Source organism: Phaseolus vulgaris, chromosome 6 (genome assembly GCF_051622355.1).
Source record: "Phaseolus vulgaris cultivar YP4 chromosome 6, ASM5162235v1, whole genome shotgun sequence".
NCBI lineage: Eukaryota > Viridiplantae > Streptophyta > Magnoliopsida > Fabales > Fabaceae > Phaseolus > Phaseolus vulgaris.
Window position 1 is genome coordinate 22,356,631 of NC_143503.1, and position 21,741 is coordinate 22,378,371.

General features: G+C 30.3%; 3 protein-coding genes across 8 annotated transcripts; 1 reads left to right on the forward strand and 2 right to left on the reverse strand.

The window, feature by feature from the left end:
* Positions 1-10,888: 10,888 nt before the first annotated feature.
* Positions 10,889-13,767, forward strand: LOC137831309 (uncharacterized). Of its 6 annotated transcripts, none has more exons than XM_068638932.1 (3): positions 11,090-11,490; positions 11,717-11,955; positions 12,246-13,767. In XM_068638932.1, the coding sequence occupies exon 3, from the start codon at positions 12,272-12,274 to the stop codon at positions 13,556-13,558; it is 1,287 nt and encodes a 428-aa protein (XP_068495033.1). In that variant the 5' UTR covers positions 11,090-11,490; positions 11,717-11,955; positions 12,246-12,271; the 3' UTR covers positions 13,559-13,767. The 6 variants fall into 6 exon arrangements, with proteins under 6 accessions (XP_068495041.1, XP_068495033.1, XP_068495034.1 ...); XM_068638933.1 differs by having other exon boundaries at positions 11,179-11,490; positions 11,614-11,955; XM_068638938.1 differs by having other exon boundaries at positions 11,182-11,490; positions 12,230-13,767.
* A 395-nt stretch (positions 13,768-14,162) lies between these two features.
* LOC137833457 (protein TORNADO 1) lies at positions 14,163-15,807 on the reverse strand (the record flags this gene model as incomplete). The annotated part of the gene is made up of 1 exon (XM_068641805.2): positions 14,163-15,807. A coding segment is annotated over one exon (1,449 nt), but the record flags the coding sequence as incomplete, so codon positions are not given.
* Positions 14,163-19,634, reverse strand: LOC137831308 (protein TORNADO 1). Its single transcript, XM_068638931.1, has 2 exons — positions 17,584-19,634; positions 14,163-17,303 (listed from the first exon to the last, which is right to left on the reverse strand). Exons 1-2 carry the CDS (start codon positions 19,085-19,087, stop codon positions 15,964-15,966), a joined length of 2,844 nt encoding a protein of 947 aa, XP_068495032.1. The 5' UTR covers positions 19,088-19,634; the 3' UTR covers positions 14,163-15,963.
* Positions 19,635-21,741: the final 2,107 nt, after the last annotated feature.

Below are 21,741 nucleotides of genomic sequence, written 5' to 3' on the forward strand. Positions count from 1 at the left end.
CATATCTCTTTTTCAACAGTAACATTAGAAGAAAATTATGAAATAAAAACTAATATTTAGTGACAAAAAATAATTAGTTGTTATAATTACTAAATTAGATATTATTTTAGAGACTAAAAAAAATTTGGTTTCTAAAATTAGTTTTTATTATTGTTAAATGGTTTATTTGGTAGCAAAAATCTTGGTGGCTAATTAAATATAAATTTATAAACCATTTAACAATAATAAAAACTAATTTAAAAATAAATTTCTTTTTTTTTCTAAAATGGTCTCTAATTTAGTTATTATAACAACTGATTTTTTTTGTTCTAAAATTAATTTCTTCATGTGTTTTTTGTAGTGTAATACTTTCATTTCTTTGAGCTTGTGTAAGAGAGTTAGTGAGAAAATTCATTATATTTGATATTTCTTAGTAAATATTTTTTATAATTTTTTATATTTGATTTTTTCAACTTACTAATTTTTTTTTAATTTCAAACGTGCTTCAATCATCAATCAATTATTACTAATCACCATCACTTAAAAATAAAATAAAAAATCACTCTTTATTATACTTAGAAGGTTATTATTTAAAAAAAAATAGAAGTAGAAAATTAAGGTACGAAAGTGGAGAAAAAATTTGACAGGAACATATTTGATGAAAGACATATAGATAAGAGGGTGAAGTGTGATTAACACATTCTGAAAAGATGAAATTAATATACACTTTTATTGTCCGAGTGTGTTGTCACTCACACTATTCCAGAAATACAAGAATTCATGCTAATTAAGAAAACACCATTACTTAGCAGTTTCAATACATTGGTCCCTTTCCACCACACACACACTAACTTTTATTAATAAAGAAAATTGACATTTTTAATTTATAAGCATGATTAATCTGCAGCTACCATTTTGATGGGAACATCATGAAATGGAGAGTTAGAAAAGGGTTCTTTTCTACACTATCCATCCAACAACCTCATTTCTACACTCATGCATCATCCACATCACATGCAATATGCTTCTATACTTTTCTTTTCATATAGTAAATACTTCATCATTTTATGAATTATTTTTTCAATTATTATTTTCTATATAACACTTTTTTTATTAATTCTTAACCCAACTTCATCTCATTAATTAAGTTTCATTCACTCAATAACTTGTATTTAAAAAGAAGACTAATCATTTTGTAAAAGAAAAGTTATATTCATAAATCTATCATTTATCATCTTTTGAATATTTTCTCAATATTGACCCTTTATTTTTGCTAGCCTCTTTCTAAAACTACTTAAGAAGGAAATAGGATAAATAGTTTGTAAAATATGTTCATTATTATTTGTAATTAATATTGAATTTGAATAAATGTTTTTTATGAGTATACAAAAATTTAAGTATTTTTTATTTTTAAATAGATTTTTTTTTTAAATTATGGATTGGTGTATGTGACTTTCATTGATATTTTAGTCTTGTGATTTTTTTTATTTTTTTTTGTGTGTGAGCCTTTTGATTTTATGGATTTTTTTTAGTCTCGATTCATATGGGGATGCACAAGTAAAAAGAAGCATGGGAGATTGGAGTACTTTAGAATGAAGTTTTCAAAAAGGCAGAAAATGACTATATTGTTTTTTTATGAATGGTCTATTATCTTTAAATATCAACATATCAACAATGCACACAAATATATATTTTTACTTTAATTTAAACTACCTGTAGATTTTAGTTTAACTTTTACTAAAAATAGTTTAAATTTTTTAAAACTAATTTAATGTAGTTGTTGAAAGCTCAATTCAATTCAATTATTTTGCTCACCCAACACCAAATTTCCCTATTTACATATATACAGATTTTATTTTAATATACTTAATAAAGGATTTGTATTTCAAAAAAAAATACATAAATACAAATGCAAAATGAATACACATTACAAACAACTCTTTTTTTTTTCTCTCTAGAACTCTCTATTTTTTTTTTCTAAAATATGTCTTCACCTTGTAATATCATATATAAAATACAATCATAACATAAATTCACAGTACTATAAAGATAAACTATAAAAGAATATGTTCAAAATACTATCTAATTAATTATCATTCAAATCAATCAAACTAAACTATATTTTGTTTGAAACTTAATTATTAATTTAAACTAAATATTATAATTAGAATAAAAAATCATTTACAGTTCAAAATAAATTTTCTACATGATGTATGTTTCTCAAACCATAAGAAAAAAAAAGTTAGAATCATACAAGATAGAACACTACAAATCATCCAATAGAAACCAATTTTTAGAAAACAAAATAATTAGTTACAATAGTAACTAAATTAGAGACCATTATAAAAAAATTTCTAAATTAGTTTTTATTATTGTTAAATAGTTTCTAAATTGGTATGTAATTAACTACCAAAGTTTTAACTATAAATTATTTAGTTTCTAAATTTGGTAGCAAAAACCTTGGTTGCAAATTAGATGCCAATTTAGAAACCATTTAACCATCATAAAAACTAATTTAGAAACCAAAAAATTATTTAGTCCATAAAATGGTTTCTAATTTAGTTATTATAGAAACTAATTATTTTTTTTTCTAAAACTAATTTCTATTTCATGATTTTATTGTAGTGGAGCAGTTAAGAGAATATTAACAAAATAAAATCTTCAAACATCTCATATACATAATTATGAACATAATAACATTTTATAATAAATGAAAACTTCTTCAAAATCAACTTTTAATAGATACAAATTGTTTTTACTCATTTATCCAAAAAAATTAAAGAAGGTCCAAGAAAAAAAAACACATTCAAAAACAAAAAGAAAGGAAGAGGGTTCACACACATTTAAAATAAGGAATTACTTGAATCCATTGAGGACCACACTTTATCTATAGTAATTTAGTGTCTATTAATGGAAGAACAACTCAAATAGAATATGCCAACATTCAATAATTTAAAATAGAGGTTAGGGACCATTGGTATTAATTCATTCTGAAAATTAAATTATTATTTAATATTTTTCTCATGATTATACCTTTTGAAAAGGTCTTTTATTCAATAATTTTTCACTAAATCATTAGATCGCGGATGAAAAGAGACACAACTAGATTAAATAAAAATGATTGGTAGACATCTATTTGTTGACACTTATGGTGCATTTAGTTGAAGAAGGGAAGGTGAAATAAGAGATAAAATTAAATAAAATTATTTGATAAAAATAAGAATAAGAAAAAGAAAAATAAAAAGTGAATGAATCTTATCACTACATTGTAGTTTATTTTTCATTTGTTTGTCTTTATTTGTATAATTTCTATTTTTATTTACAATTTTGTTCGTCTTTATTTATTTCTCATAACATATTTTGTTCACTTTTTTTTATTATTCCTTTTTCCTTTCTATAGAAAATACAAATATAGAGGAAAAGAAAACTCGTGTTCATATACATATTACCAATGTAATTACATATCAAAATCATATTCTCAATGAAAGCTCATAAAACCTATTAATTTCTAAAATTTCTATTTTTTTATTAATAAAAATAAATAAATTAAAATATTTAAAGAATGTTTCAAAACTCGTGTAAAAAAAAATATAAGATCCTAAATGTTCAACCAGAGTAAAAAAAAATCAGTTCCTAATAAATTATATTTCTATAACATCCTCCATACTTAAATACTTAAGTAAAAAAACAAAACAAACAAACTTCTACATGGACATAAATAAATAAGACTTCACCATAAAGAAATGAAACACATTAAAACAACATAAAAAAGTGAAGAATTGAAGTAAAATATTTACAATGAAGAATCATTGATATCCATGTTTTATTCAAACTAGAATAGAATGAAAAGTTGGAGACCCATAAAATAGTTTATTTTGAGAATAGTGGGATCCTTAAAAGGAGAAGAATGTTGGAAAAGTTTGATTGTTGATTTATTGTGCATTTTGTAGATGAATTGATGAGTAATGAGGGAGTAGGTAAGTTGCATGTTATGAAGTCAAAGAGAGGCATCTAAGAAAACCCCATGAAAGTGATCAAAATGCCCATTTTTTCAAACCATTTTGATTCATCAACTAATCTTTTTCAATTATGCTGACTCTCTTTAGTTACATTTGCAATCATCCCCTGCGTCATTGCCTTCTTATTAAATTCTCATTTTTTACTTTTACCTTTTTTTTTTCTTTCATTGCTTTTCAGAAACAAACAAATTCTACTGCATATATAACATTACCATCTTTCAATAATTTACATATCACTCAAAGTCAATACTACTGTTTACTAATAATCATTCACCTTGGAATGTATGTTAAGTTTCTATAACTCATTGTATTTGATTTATATATTTAGATATGAGACTTTTTACATTTTTTTAGCTTGGAAATTGAAAATTTTAAATATAAAATTAAATATTTGTGAATAATATTATAGTAGGATAACATCATCTTAAAATTTGAGTTTATATTTTAATTAAATTAATTGATTTATATGTGACTTTCAATTTCACAAATTGAAAGTCTTAACATTTTAAGTCTGAGTCTCGTAATTTGTCAAAAGAGGTTAAAATCTAATGGTATGGTTATGGGATGAGTCATGTTCATTAATTCCTCTACTTTTGTTTGAAGTCTTCACACGTAAATTTCGGAATCTTTCTACGTGATCAAAGGCAGAAAAAACTACTCTTAATTATACATGCACTATTCATGTATTTGTAATATAGGGATTTTAAAATAAATACTAAATACACACTTTCATTTTTTATTTTATTTTTACTTTATATTCTTTGTTATTTTGAAAGAGTTAAATACCATAAAATACTACTCATCCTTTTATGTAAAACCCTTTTGAGAAAGTTACATTGTCTTTTCAGAATTTGAATTTTTTATTGATTTTTTTATTTTTATATTATGTCTTTAAAATATATTAATTTTTATATTTTAAAATATATTAAAGTTAGTATATTTTAAAAACAAAATAGAAAAACATCACTAAAAATCCTGAAAAAAAATTTGAATTCGTCTTTTAAAAATAATTTCTTTAAATTGCTTTTTTTTTATTCAAATATTCTTATTTGTGTTGTATTTTTTGTTGTCAATAAATCGTAATTGTTATAAATTAATAAAATAAGTATTTTTCTCTTGTGAATTTAACTCTTCTTATCAAGTCATTAAATAGAACATGAAAATTTTGGATATATCAAATCAAAACAAATCACGTTTAATTCAAATTTAAATTTTAAAACCTAATTCCCATATTTTAGTGTGCATATTCCAATTGATATCATTAGCCTAGGTTATTTATTACTTAAACTTGAAAATTACCACTTAATAACTTTATAATTAATCAGAACATATGCGTGCTGGCAATAAAACTTTTTATAAGTTCTATATAGCACATCATATTGTTTTTTTATTCTCTAATGTACGGATTTTAGAAGATCTATTGTACGCATAGACAAAGAGGGGTTTAGATAATACTTAGAACTGATTATATAATTATTGACGTGTCAGTAGGCTCCTTGCTCATTCCTTCAACTCTTCTCATTTTGTTATTGGTGCTCGGTCAGTCGGAGGGATACCTTACACCTCTGCATAAGATTTTATTTATAGTGTTGGTTATAGGCCATTGTCATGATAAGTCATATATCAGTTATTGACTGATATGCATCGTGATTCCTGACTAATAGGGAGGTATATTGGTATATAAGTATACTGGAATATTTAGAAAAAAATTATAACATCTTTAACTTGGTGGGTCGATCACCAGGCTCAAGACTGACTCGTTCGATACCAATCGGTACACCTACATTTTTATTAATGTAACTGTTCATTTAGTTGTTAGTAGAAATATATATTTTTAAGATAGATTTTTTTTTCTTATATTATATTTTATATTTTATTTGGTATGTTATATTAGTAATATATAAATCTAAAGTCTACAAAAAAAATCATTAAATAGAAATTATTTTTAAAAATAAAAAATAATTAATCATTAGATTAATTAAATTGGATATTATTTTAAAAAAACTATTATTATATAATTATTTTTTATTATTAATAAAAAGTTTCTAAATTAATATATAATTAACTATAAAAATTTTAACTATTAATAAAATAATATTTAAATTCGTAACTATTTTTTTATAATTAATTAAATATTAATTTAAAAATTACTTTATTAATAATAAAAAATATTTTAGATATCAATAATTTTTAATCTTTAAAATATATTTTTATTTAAAATTAGTTTAATTAATTATTTTATTTTAGTATTATCCCAATATTAGTAAAAGAAATGGTTAATGCATAGACTTAATAAAAAATGTTAAAAAATATTGAATGAAATGGTGATTGAATGAAAATAAGTATTTCCAACGGATTCTTGCAAGCATGATTAAGAGGAAGGAGAAGTCAGCAGGAGCAGCAGAGGGCATCTTAAGGAATCTTGAACCCTACCATGGATGCAATTTCAAATATTTCAAACACAAAGTTAACACTCATTCAATGTTCAAACTTGGTCATCTTCATTCATTTCTTCAAAAAACACAAGACCCCACCATAATTAATCTTATTATCATTTTATCTCTGCACCAATTTATGGTGCAGATTTTCCTCCAGAGGAAGAACAAGGTGCTTTGGGCCCAATGCATGAATCAAAACAGAAAACTTCTAGAATTAAAGTGCAAAAGTTATTGTTATAATAAGTGCACGATTTTTTATACTCATTCAAAATCTTTCACTTCTACACTATTTTTGTCCATCTAATCATTTCTGTTTTTTCTTGTCAATCATTTTTTATCATCCAATTTGGCATGCATTTTCATAATTTTTCACAACTGTTCTCATTTAGAAGCATTAATGTTGGTAATGGTAAGTTAGAATATTAGATATAAACATTTCTCTTCTTAGGAATTTAAATCATTATTTGCTGTGTTGTGGGGAAGTATTTTAATTAAATGAAATTAAACACTTCTTTTATGATGATCAATTAAGAGTTTATAATTTTTTACATTGTAAATTAATACTCATGATCATATATACCTTTTATTCCATTACATTGTAAATTAATTTATTTCTTAAATTTTTTTGTTCTGATAAATCAATTACCATCAACTTCAATTTTATTTAAATATTTAAAAAATTAGTAATTAAAAAGTATCAGTTGATGATGTTTTTAAATGAATGAATGTTATTTTTCAACTAAAATCTTCCAACACTTTTTTTAGTTGAGGTCAATTATATTTTTTTCTCGATTCACACTAAACGTTGTTATTTTCTATTGATGTTAGCTACGAGTTTTTTTGTTGAATTTTTAATTGATGTTGGTTAAGAAAAAATTGTTTGACATTAGAAAAATAAATATAGTCGAAGTTGATTAAAAGTTTTCATAGTTAGAAAAAAAAATCTTGACAAAAAGCTTTCGTAGGTAATATTTAATTATGTGTTTTAAGAAAAAAAAAATATTTGTATCGTTAATAAAAAAAAAATCTTGACAAACATCTATATAAAATAACCACGGAAAAGGTTAATAAAAAAATATTGACTCACGTCCAACAACAAAATAGTCTCATTAATACTAGAGAAAATTCTAAACAATGTGAATTTTAAGGATTTAGAAAATTATTTGATCAATTTTTTATTAATAAAATATTTTTTTTCTCCCCTTCAAAAAAAATTTAAAAAATTATTTAAGAATAGAAATGGTACAATTGAATGTTACATAAATATTTTAATATTAAAATAAAAAGCTTATAAATAAATAAAAAAGTTAGTTATTCAAATTTAAAGAATCATTACAATAAAATCATGAAATAGAAACCAATGTTTAGAAACCAAAATAATTAGTTGCAATAGTAACTAAATTAGAGACCATTTAAAAACTAAAAAGAATTTTGGTTTCTAAATTAGTTTCTATTATTGTTAAATAATTTCTAAATTGGTATCTAAATAGATAAGGGAAGCTAGTTTGTTTTTAATAGTGTCATATGTTAGATAATCTGGATGTGAAAGTGACATGATCATACTGGTTTTTGAAATTCTTGTAAGAATTGATGTATTAGTTTGTCTCTGATTTAGATGAGTTTATCTTGATTTAGTTTTGAATTTGAATTTTGATTGATTTTGATTTAAATGAGATTACACTGAGTTGATGTAGTAAGTTGATTTATGATTCAAATGATTTCACCTAGAATTGAGGTATTGGTTGATTTGAAATTAAAATACTAGTTTATTTTGAATGTTTTGCAATGAATGAATGTGCATGTAATGATGTGATTGTTTGAATACTACATTTGGAACAAATTGGTACAATGTGTATTTGGTCACTAGGCGAGCCAAAGCTCTTCTTCTGCAAAATTCATGGAATTAAAAGTAATTTTGGTGAAGTCAGTTGAGAAAAGTAATTCTCTCAACTTATTCTACTATATATTAAATTTATGTTTTGTTTAGATAATTTGTATTAGGCCCTTATATTTTGAAGTTTATCCAGACTAAGAGGCTAAAATTCTAGAGGTTGCTTTGAAAACAAGCTTAAGGTAATGGGAGCTAAGTTTAACTTTCAATAGTATCATAAACTAAAAGATCTGAATGTGGAGGGAACATATCCAAAATTTCAATTTCTCTTGCAATAATGTTATTTGATAAAATTGTTTGATTTTATATTGTGTGAACATGTATAAATATTAAATTTTGATAGTTTGGAAGTTAAATATTGTTTTTGATGTTGGAAAGACTCTTGAATGTTATGAATTATTAAATGTTATGTGATTGAATGATATATATTATATGTGAATGATGAAAATTGTATGAAATTAAAATACATTTGGGATAATGTATGAACTGATACTTGTTTGTGTATTAAGTATTGACGCCTATGTGGTAACAAAGATCTCTAGCTTCATTGATAGTCTAAGTCACATAGACTAAAATATTAGGTGGTAAGAAATTAACGAGGGAGTTCATGCGCACTGTGACATATGAGATGCACGACTTAGATTGTATTGAACTTACCTTGTTCATTTCTCTTGGATTTGTTGATAATCTAAGTTTTGGGTATTGGATCGGGTGTTAGTATCTGGTAGGACTTACTTAATACAGGTCTTTCAGAAGGCGTCAATTGTTATACTGTTTGTTGAATATCCTAGATGTGTAAATCCATGATTGTTTATTGAATATCCTAGATATCATTGACTAAGATAAAAATCATTATGTTGGTAAAAAAAATATTTATGATTGATGTTGATAAAATAAACAACTCCAACCAAAATTAACTTAAAATAAACCTAATTCTCATGAATGGGATATTTTTTTTAACACCAGCCAAAAAAAGTTTATTTATGTTAACAAAGAAAACTTAAAAATGTTAATTGAAAAACAAAGCCAACTTATGGATAATAAAATAAACCTAGCAATATCAATAAAAAATAATTATGATAAACTTTCGTATAAGATTGATGTTGAGTTTTGTATGTCCCGAGTGACATATCCGTGACATACGGATAATGACTCGATTTTAATTGAATGACGAGACCATATAAAATTTTGAACAAAGAAATGATACAAAGATAAGATACAGGAAATTTTAGAATATATATTTTTTTAAATTTTTTTACTTTTTAATATAAAATTCAAAATTATCTAACATTAAGTAATCAAATTAATCTAATAAAATCATATAATTTTTAATTTCTTTATAAATTTTATGTCCAAATAAATCGTAAAACCTTCCAACTTTTTATAAAGAAAAATTATCCTTTTAAAATTTCTGGTTCTTAAAGTTCCAACCTTGATATTATTTACATAAGTTTTTCTAATTGGTTAAAATACTTGGTTAAATGTTGAAAAATCACTGTGATTATGATTTTAAAGAAAATTAGTTTAAAGTCAATAAATTATATATGATCATTAGACTACTCTATAAAACTATTTTATGTTCAAGAATAAAATCTTTAATTTGTAATTTGGTAGATTGACTGGTCAAGTTGTGTGGCATTCGTAAGTTTAGGTTCTGGTTCATAAATTTCCAAACTTGTCTAAATCTAATTTTTTCTTTTTCTTTCAACACTAAATATAAATGTTTTAAATGCACATATCTAATACATATGGTAAATGGTAGTTCTAAGCACTACTTCGTGAATAATTTATACTATAATGTACAACTATGACTCTCTCTTTTTTTTTTATCTTTAAAGAAGTAGTAATTTGGTGACATGATTTTCATTTTTTTTAATTAGAGTTGTGTTTGTATCCACAACTTTTTGTGTTTGACATAACTTATTTACATGGATAATTTTTTTTAAAAATCCATCTATTTTTGATAATTTTTTTTTGAAAAAAAGTGTACTTCTTTAGTAAAATTTTCCTTTTGACAAACAGTTTAATTGGTAGGTGATTGGCTTTCCCTTAAGTTTACTATTAAAATAATAAAAAATTTGAATGAACCCTAATTACAAGACTTATATTAGAGTTGTGTTTCTTATTAATGTGGCCAATGACCCTTAGTTTCAACTTGTCTACATGTATAAGTTTTATACAAGTTTTTCTCTATATATATATAGAAAGAAGTTTGAGCATGATGTAATGATAATAAATGATTTTGTCAGAATAATAAAGTCTAATAAATATGTACCTAGATATTTGGTTGATGGCTTCCAAAGATAAAGAAAAGAAAACATGAAAAAGGAATTATATACATAATATTTCATAGATACTTTTTATGTTTACCCTTTTTCCTCTCTTAAAAATTGAATTAGGGTGTTTTGATTGAAGAACACCAGAAACATATGGTGTTGGAAGGAGTTGAAAAATAGAGTGGGGTCCTTATTCCTTAAATGGTAGAATAGAATAGAACAGAGAATTAGTAGAAAGTTGGAAAATATATAAAGAAATAATAGGTGTTGTTGTTGTTCATTGATGTGTATGGAAAGAAAAGTAACATGATATGCACTAAAAGCATAGGATGATGTCCCACTTCCACAAACCCACTCAAACCCTCTCTCATTCGTCTCTCTGCTGCTCATGGGGCCATGGCGTGGGTACCTCTGTCCCATACTCCTACACCAATACTATATATTTTATTTTACTCATAATAATAAATGCATATGAAAAGTGTTAATAAACTTAATTAGTTTTGTTATTGGTGAATTGTTATGATTTTTTAGAATATTTCATCAATTATAAGTATGAAATAAATATCTTAATTTATGTTAGAATGAACCAGTGTGGTTGTACACTAAAAAAATGCAATTTTGTTTATGTGCGTGTGTCCTGTCCCATATATACTCTTCCAGATACACACTCTTCTGCGACCTTGTTCCCTACACGGATCCATACACATTCTTACAAGCAGTCACCAACATCACTTTCCTTTCTACAACACACCAAAGTTCACAGCTTTTTGGTTCTTTCTAAATCACCACCTCGATTCACGAACTGGGTCATCCTTTGATTGTGGATTGGATTTTATTTGGAGCCACACCCCTAGATTTCTATTACTTTGACTTCCCACACAGGCCAGGTAAAATATAAAACCTCATCATCTTCTCCTTCTGTATCTGAATCTTTCTTTCTTTATTTATTTATGCACTTTCTTTCCATCCTTCTCTCTCTCTCTCTCTCTGAATTGTAGTTTGTTTTTTAGTGCTGTTGTGTGATTTGTAGGATAATTTTTAAAGGGGTGGTTTTAGAATTCTGTGACTGACGTGTCCTGGGTCACCGTGCCCTCCCTCGGATTCCGCTGGTAGTGTTTGTGTGCAGGAAAACAGATAAAGTTGGTTGCTTTATTGGAATATGAGGAAACTTGGCACTGTCCTGTATTGCTCTTGCTAGTTTTTAAGCTTGGCCTATTCTGGGTCTGTGAGTACTTCACTGGAAAGTTTCAATTTTGGGGGCTTCTGCTTCTGGTTTTCTTAATTCTGAGTTGCCTTTTGAGGGAACTCAAGTTTTCAAGTCCAGGCTTCCTACTTCTCTCTCACGTTTTCGGGTAGCCTCTCTTTTCTTCTTTTATTCCTTCCTATCTTGGTTTACGTGCAGTGAAGTTTGTTTCTATTTTTGGATCTCCTTCTGTCTAGGTTTTGGGTTTGTTTGTCTGCGTTTGTGTTTTGTTGAGCTAGGTTCTGGATTAGAGAGTTAAGTGTTCTTCTTCTAGTACTAGGTTGTTTAGCACATGTTTCTTGCTGTGGGATTTAACTTCTAGGTATCATTTGTGTCTTCTTTCTTGGTTTGCTTGAACTTGGGGTGAATTGACTTTCTTGTAGCTTTGTTGTTTGCCAGGTTCCTGGTTACTTTGATATATCATCATGGATTCCCCACAATCTGTTGTGTCACCCTTCAGGAGCTCAGTTTTGGGTGAGGGTGAGAAGCACAAGTCTGAAGTTTTCTCGGGAAACTCTAGTCCCTTGTCCAAGGACATTGAAGTGAATGGGAAGGAAGTTGTCATGTCAAATGTAGATGAGTGTCTTGGAGTGCTTGATGTTTACATACATCAGGCCAGGGACATTCAGAACATTTGCATATACCACAAGCAAGATGTTTACGCTAGGATTTGCCTGACCAGTAATCCTGAGAACACTGTGTCTACCAAAACCATCAATGGAGGAGGAAGGAACCCTGTGTTTAATGAGAATCTTCAAGTCAATGTTGGAACTGTTGATGCTTCTCTCAAGTGTGAGATATGGATGCTTAGCAGGGTGAAGAATTATCTGGAAGACCAGCTGCTTGGTTTTGCTTTGGTGCCTTTGTCTGAAGTTCTAGTCCAGAATGGGAAACTGGAGAAAGAGTACTCTCTTTCCTCAACCGATCTATTCCATTCTCCTTCGGGTTTTGTTCAGTTGACACTTTCTTACACTGGTGCTTCACCTGATGTTATGGCAATTTCTGCAATGCCAAGCAAGGTGGCCACAGATGCCCCTGTGCAGGATTCTGAAACATCCGAATCTCTGGCCCGGGATATGGACAAAATTGAGTTCCCGGATCCGAAGATTGCGAATGAAGACCACTTGATGGTTTCAGAATACTTTGGCATTCCATGTGAGGAGACTCAGTGCTCTGATAGCCTGGCTACTTCTGATGCCGAAAATCGTAGTTGTGAAGCCGGTGTTCGCCTTGTGGAAAGCTTCTCAGCATGCAGTGGTGAGTCTGTTCAGCCACCTAAGGTTGATTCCCCACCCAGCAGTGTGTCAACAAATGGGGTTTCTTCCCCTTCCGTGCCTGCAAGCTCAGAATCATCTGATGCTGCTGCTTCTAAGTCTCCCGTTCAGGAGCAAGTTTCAGGCACCAAAAAGGACAAAAATGTGGATGCCAAAGATGGTGACAGTGATTCTTCTACTTGGGTTCCTGATGACTCATTCCCTAAGCCTGTTGTGTCTGTGAACATTGAGCCTGAGCCAAAGGTGGTGCAGCAGGATATAGTGGACATGTACATGAAAAGCATGCAGCAATTCACTGAGTCACTAGCAAAAATGAAGCTCCCTATGGACTTCGAAAATGAACCGACTAGTTCAGGAAATTCAACCACTGAGCAAAAGCTACAGCCTTCAAAGAGCAATAATTCCCGTGTGTTTTATGGTAGCAGAGCTTTCTTCTGATCTTTTGCTTCCCTTGTTCAAGGGAATTCGGGCAGTCACTGTAGATTTTAGAAGAAAACTGATGTTAGTAGTGAAGTGAAATAATGTACTATCCTGTGTGGTTTCCCCTTCTGTATTTCATCACATGTTGGTTGTAGGTTACAGGGAATATAACTTTGTACTCTCACAAGCTTGTTGCTATCTTAACTGCTACATGAACTTTTGTGTTACCTTCGTCCTTTGTCATCGTTCTTTTTTGTTTTGAATGTCAATAATTGTTAAATCAGATTTCATCTCACCAGATATTAATCATGTGTATAATTAGTAAGCACTAGTAATAATGTGGTGTCACATGCTGAAAGCAAAGTGTAGATGAAGCAGAATCTACAAGACTTTACTCTCTTCCATTTCGCATGAAAAAACTCATACATGCAGGATCGTGGATCTTTATCTTTTGAGATCCGTATTTTCCTGTCCTAGTTCAACAACTTCTGTTGAACGGTAATGTTTATTCATTCAAGCACTCTAATAGTGTAAAAGTATTTCAAATTGTCATAGAAATTTGCTTATTGGTTTATTCATATAAACACTCCAATAATATTTTTATTTACGTTTACAATGCATAAAAAGTAAACACAATCTTCATTAATTTGGAAGAAAAAGTTCTACTTAAAAGCCAGTTAGGTTGATGCTCAGTATAAATAACATAATGGTGAGGAATGAGCTTCCATCATTACATGCCACATTTATAATGGAAATATAAACACACGAAACAATGAAGAGAAAAAACTTGGAAGCTAAGTTTCCTATTTCGAAGTGTTTCAAATTGGTACTTCATTTATCTCTGCAGATCTTGCATAGATGTGCCTCCTGCAGATCCATGCTATTTGACCGTTGTCCCTGTACCTGACTCGCCACAGTCCAAACTTTTCTGCAATATCCTTCCCTGAGGAACAATTCCTCTCCCTCAAGAAATCAACCACCCATTGCTGTGCTGCTCTTAAGTCTTGTTGAATGTCCCTTGAACCTTCCATGGACCTGTTTCTACGACCCATAGCAGCAGCACCTAAAACGCCAGCTGCACTTGCCCCAGCTGCACCACAGAGAACTGAAGAGCCAGCCAAGTGAGCCACCTCCTTACTCAAGTCAGGTATCATTTGCCCCATTCCAGCAGCAAGGTGAGCTCCTATTTTAAGAGCTAAAGTTACCAATGTCATGAACTTCTTCATGTATGGAGCCAAAGACTTCACAGCAGCATTATCAACTTGCATGATTTCACATCCCATCTGATCTTCAACAACATGCATTTGTCCCCGGAACTCGCATAACATGTGAAGCCGAAGAGCATTCATGCCAGAAAGCATGGTGGTGACCAGTCTCCTTGTGTAGTTTTCTGTCCTAACAAAATATATCATGTTGGGGACTTTCCTCTCCTCAACCTGGACATTGAAGGTTGCAAGGTGGTTCACTTTGCGATGAAGCTCAAGGAGAAGTCTATGTTCATAATATCTCAGCCCCTGGATTTCCTGTTTCAAGTCTCTGATTTCTTGCTCAATAATCTTGAGTCTTTGCAAAACTTCTTCAACCCCTTTTGCAATGCCACCAAAGGTTGGTTCAACCCTTGCAGCTTCATCTCTTAAGGTTATAGATTGACCTTGCCCTTCAGGGTTATTTTCAGGAGGAACTTGCAGTTCTTGTGCAAGACTGTAAAGGTCGTTATACCTTCGATGCAACACTTCCCGGAAGTCATCATCTGATAAAAGGTCTCTTGCAAAATCAAATCCATCTTGGAGAATAGGCCTACCAGAGTCTAGGACTGGACTCCATGTGTGTTGATAATCATACATGCTTTCTGCTGGAAGTGAAAGTAGTGCTTCTTTCAGTTGCTGCAGAGAAGCAAATTGAGTTTTTCTGTATCTAGGAGGTGTCAGTTTTCTCACACATTCAGGTCTTAACACATTCTCAGTCAAGGTGATCCCATGGCAAACACTTTGGATTGCGGGGATTACAATTTGATGAATGACTCTTAAAGTTTCTGTCAAGTTTTTGGTGGAGCATGCTAGGACATCAATATAGTAACCCAACTGTCCCCCAAGTTCTACTCTTATGTAGATTCCATTAATGCTGATTGAAATAAGGTACTTCTCAAGACTGTAAGTTGCACCATGCTGATCCTTGACAGCCTTTATTCTATTGTGAAGGTGCACCTGCAACACCAAAGGAGAAAAATCAAGAAAATCCAAAATCCTAGATATTGTAGCTTTAGAGATTTAGGAGTGAAGATAAAAAAAAGGGCAGTTTGAAGAAAAAGTAAATAGTTTGCAAATAACTATGTCTTTCCAAACTACTTTTTTATGCTTTTGCATTCTATGAACCTCATTTGAGTTAGGTCGTCCACCATCAGAAAGTAATCAACACTAGATGTATTAAGTGAATGGAATAATTTCAGGAAAAAGAAGTTGCAAGAAACAATTGGAAACAGGGAAACTTATGAAAAAGAGGTGTGGTAGAGCAACTCTTTCCTGTAAACGAGGGAAGAAACCTGGAGTTAGAAACATGTGGCTTGAATCATCACACTCAAGATGACGTCCTGCGTAAACGCAGTCTGGCATGCTTAGCTGCCACCTCTGAGGCTTGCCTCTCCCTTCTTCAAGAATGGAAGGAATCAATAGCAGAGAATTTGGATCTGAGGGATCTTCCTCATAACAAAGTTCAAGTTTTAGCATCATCCTCACAAGGTCACTAGCGTCTAAATTCTCAAACACCTTTGAACCCATACCAGGAATAGGGCTCTGCAAACTTCCTCTTAAGATTTTTTCTAATTCCTTCCTGCTAATAAATCCATTGTTTTCAGAGGAGTGCTGCTTCCTAACATTCAACTTTATGAGCTGACCAAGGACTTCACCACAGAACCACTCAAAATCTAAAATTAGAAAATCTAACTCATCAAAATAAATCACTTCTCCAATGTGATGAAGACAGGTAGCAATAGCTCTTCTCTTCATTTCTACCTTCTCTTTGTTGTCATGTCTTGATCGAATTCTCAAAGGTGGAACTTTCAATTGGCATAGCTCACCAAATTCCTTCCACTTCATGGCTGGCTTGTTGTAGTTCTCAGATCTCCAGTCTGATAAAATCTGTATCAGATCATTGCAAAGTTGATAAACCCGAGGCACTCTTTGGAGAATTGTCTTGCTTGTCGTTCGGATATGATGAGTGAGTTTACTAACTGATGCTGATGATCTTGCATCAACTGTGAATACAGTTGGGTAAAAGTCAACAAAGCCTTGAAACTTGTCTCTGAGTCTCTGAATTGACTCTACTGTGCTCTGCAAATTTTGTGATGGTTGGTTGATTTTGTCAGAGTGTGTGAGAACAATAGCAACACTTGGTAGCATGCATTGTTGTATTGCTCTTTTAGAGTTGGAAACTATGAACCTGAGCCAATACTGCAGGTCATCTTCAATTTCTGTTGAGCTCTTTGGTTCTTTGTTACTTGGTTTCCTGAATAAACTTGATATGATGATGAAAAATGATGCACTCCCATGCCCTGGGAACATGAGATCATGGAGAGATATAAACTCGTGATGACCAGCAAGATTCCATATTGAAATCGTTGTATCCTCATCCTTGAAAGTTTTTATCTTCATTCCTACTGATTTGACAGCCAGCTCCACTGGGTTCACTATTGTTCTGACTTGATCCAAGTAGGGAAGCGCCGAAGCAGAGAAATTTTGTGATATTGAATGACAAAGTGCGGTTTTGCCTGAAAAGTATGAATTTAAACTATCAACAATGCTTCAAGTTGACTCGTTATTAGCTTATGTTGATATGAAAATAATGGAGCTTAATTTGGTTGCATGAACTTGCTTATTTTACTTACATAGTTTTGAGATTGTGTGCCATGAAATTAATCAATAGTTTTAACATCTATTTATATGAAATGGTTTTCACTTTTAACAATTAATTAATTTTGAGTATCTAAAATTACGCATTTTACTTTGCACTAAAACTATTTAAAGATGAAAAGTTACACTCAACGTTACCTGCACATTCTTGGCCACAAAAGAAAACTCTGCAACTCTTGGGTTCTGCGAGAGGCATGTCCTTGACAGAATCCATATCTGGTTCAGTCTTCTCATTCTGGCCTAATCTCTGATAAATCCGCTGAGTCCTTCCAGAGTTTTGTAAAGGTGTTCTGGAGAGATCAATGTCTTCAATCCAAGGATTTATCTGCAGTGTCTCCATAATTGTCTTCAGCAATATCTCTCCCTCCACACGTTTGCATCCTTGAAGAGACAAGCATTTCAAGCTAGCATTCTTCTCCAAACTCCTGAAGATTTTAACAAAGTCATCTGATCTCAAACTCTCATCATCGTGAATTCTCAACTGCCTCACTGTTTCATTTGTTATAAGAAACTGTATAACAGCAGCTAGACCATCCCTTCCTATTCTTGTTCTTTCTCCTCCAAAAGTAATACATGTCAAAGTAATGTTAGCTTGCCTTTGAAGTGCTGAAAATCTACTCAAAGGGCATAATAGATGCTCCACACCCATTCCACTGAACCAATTTCCATTCAGGTGTAAGGTTTGCAGGGTTCTGTTCTTGAAGAGGCCTGCTGCAATATACACAATGCCCTTGTCTTTAAGGCATGTTCTAGACAAGTTTACCTCTTTGAGGCTCTGGTTTTGTTCCAAAACCAACCTAAATTCCTTGGCACACCGGGATTTTAGCCTTACTCCGGTCATGTCAAGGGACTTCACAGTGAAGTTCATGCCTAAAGAGCAGGTAACTCTACAAGTCCCTGAGAGGTTAAGCTTGTAAATTCTAAGCGTGCTGTTCTCAGGTTCAAACTCAACCACCTTGGAACTCTTTTCCCTATTCTCCCCACTCCAAACATGAACTTCCATTCTTCTGTTCCTTGCCAAAACTGCAGATATAAGAGGTGTAGCTGTGATGGCATTTGAGTCAAAAATTGTCAACAGTTTTAGTGTTGAGTTAACTTCAATCATCTTCGAAAGCTCCTCAGCACCTCTTGACCCTATTGAGTCTTCCCATATCTGCAGCTCCTCCAAACTGTCATTCACCCTAAGAGCAGAAGCAATGAGTCCCGCTCCAACAGACCCTATGCCTGATTCTGAAAGCATGATCTCTTTGATCCCTTTATTTGCCTTCAGAATGTCAGAAAGGTCTGAGAGGCTTTTTCCATTGAACCTGTTTCTTCTAAAAACCAAATGTTGTACATTTTGGTTATTCCCCAGCAAAGTGCCAAGATGTCTTACCTGTTTTGAGTCCCATTCAACTTTGTGGAACTCCAAGTTTCTCAAGGAGGAGTTGTGTTTCCCTGGTGCTGCTAGAGTTGTCAAGAGGGGGGAAAAGAATGGAAGCTCTTCCTTGGAAATGTTTATGCTTATGGAGTTTTCTGTTTCTTGATAACAACCTGAAGTTGGTTGGGAGAGGTAGAAGGAAATACTGTGCAGATTTAGGCCCTCTGATTTGATGGCTTGCTGAGCCCATTGTAGTTCTCTCAGGATCTGGTTTGATGCCATCACTTCAGAAACTCTGTAAAGTTGAATGAACCTGTGCCCTTACCAGAACATCAACACTAATCTCAAATGCTTCTTTGGAAGACAATGTACATACTTTTCACAATGAAGCCCTCCAAAGAAAAAATATACAAGAAGGCACAATATTGCAACACATTCTTCAATATATTCTTTTGATCACATCATTTATTTGAAATCACAAAATTTCATCAGCCAAACACCTTATCGAATGAACTATCGCGATTCTACGTAGTTTTTAATAAATTTTAGTCAGCAACAAATAGTATGTTAGAGCAAAAAAAAGACAATTTTTTGAACTATGATCCGACCAATTTTTACATGGAAAAAAAAAGTGTTTATTTAATTTATATAGAAGACTCATTGGACAAGAATGCTTGTTTAAAACTGATTCTTAACTTGTCTTGATGATCTTCTTTAGCAAAACAAATGTTCCCACTGGAATTGATTCTTCACGTATTCTAGCTATTTCCTTTGCACCATGGTGCATCACATACCACCCAAGATTTCAACATTGCCAATGTGAAAAGCCTCTTTATGCATGTTTGTACAAAATCAAGTATTGCTAGCAAACACATGGGTTAGGCAAAAAAGTCTCACCCTTACATAATTTTTCAACCCAACATGAAAAAAATGAGAACTTTTTTACCTAAAAGTTTTTACCTTGATTTAATTCTGCCATGACTCTACCTAGAGTGAATGTAGGCCCCATTGATGATTTGTGGGGTATCTGCTTTTTGACCTTTTAGACAAAGTGTAAATTTTATCTAACTTTTTCTTCTTTTCTTGCTCATTCATTCCCATTAGAATAAACATAGAATCCTATAAAGTTAGAGGGCAAGTTAAGCTCTTTTGAAGGGTCCTATCGGTGAAGAAATCCTGTGTTTATCTTTGTCTGGTGAAACTTGCTTTTGGATTATCCACAGGGGCTTTCATAATGTAAACTAATCAATCACTAATTCAAAGTTGGCAATCATATAGTAATATATATATATATATATATATATATATATATATATATAAAAATGAAGTATTTTGGTTATGTTATCAACGGATATTGTGGAGCAATGTGCCTTTGTGTGTGAGAAATTGTTTTTGTCATGGTGGACCCAAGAACGAATTGTTTACGTTATAGATGTAAAATATTTATCAGAAATTTCGTGATTTTTGTCGTAAATACAAAAAATTAAGTTAATAAAACAAATTTAAGTTAATGACCGTTTGATATATTAATATTTTATTTAACGGTTGAGATGTTGAATGGGAACAAGTTGTTTCATTTGACTAAAATTGCAATTTGGTTATTCTGATATTATGTTACAGATTGAAGTATATTTAATCAACGGTTCTATACTCTGATTAGGTATGTTATTTTGGTTGCTGTAATATGTTATTGCTTTGGTACGATAATATGGTCGGTGACAAAGATGAGTCTTTTTAATCGGTTGGTGTAAATTGAATGAGCAAAATCAAATTTTCATATGAAAAAGGAAATAATAAGAAAAAATAAAAAATTTAGAAAAATATCTTTTAGTAATATAATATATATTTATTCATCAATTTGACAAAAAATTAAAAGAATATTTCTATCATTTAAAAAACATTTAAAGGTTTTTATTAAAAAAATATGGTGCCTAAAAGTATATAAAAATAATTGTAATGTTCATATATATATATATATATATATTTATATATGATTTAGTGAGAAATAAAATCTTATCTCTCTTTCTAAGTTTAATTTCTTCTTTTTCACTTATGCATACACTTTCATTTGATATACATCTATTAATTTATACATCCAGTTATATTTCTATAGGATAAATTGAGGAGATTAACAATCAATGAGTCAAAGTTAACCACACATAAGAGAACATGATACTATCTTTAATCCTAAATTTTAAAATTTATGTTTGTAGGTTTTTTTCCCATGTCATTCAACTTTTTCATTTTTACTGTATGACTTTTAACTTATATTTTGATTTCTAATATTGATTATACCTAAGAGTGATACAAGAACTCTTTCTTCACTTTTTACTATCTAATATAATAATTTGTGATTTAAAATGTCATTGAAGCAATGACATCTCCTTCAATAATGGATTCTTATGCTTAATACTACAAACTAACATAAACTAACTCAACATATCATATTGATTCTTATGCTTAATACTACAAACTAACATAAACTAACTCAACATATCATATGTTACTTCACTAACTCAATCCAAAAATAACATACATATAATGGAATTTAAATAAATTACTCATAGAACAAATTCGTTAGATGAATTTAAATAAGAAATTAAACTATTACTCTTAGATTGAGATTTGCTAAATGATTTTTCATTAGTTGGACAAATTATAATGAACTAACAAAAATAACATACATATTGCACAATATCACATAAAAAAAACATAACTATGAAAATTTAATATTTTCAAAACTTTCAACTCAATCAAAATATTCAACTACTAGCACAAGTAACATCACAATATTAGTTTAAAAAATCTTTCCATGATTGAATACTCTCAAACTCAACCAAATATATTGTTTAATATACACAAAATAAATTACATGACACAATTAAATTGTTGGAATTCAAACTTTCTTGAATTTTATTTATTTATTGTTCTTACAA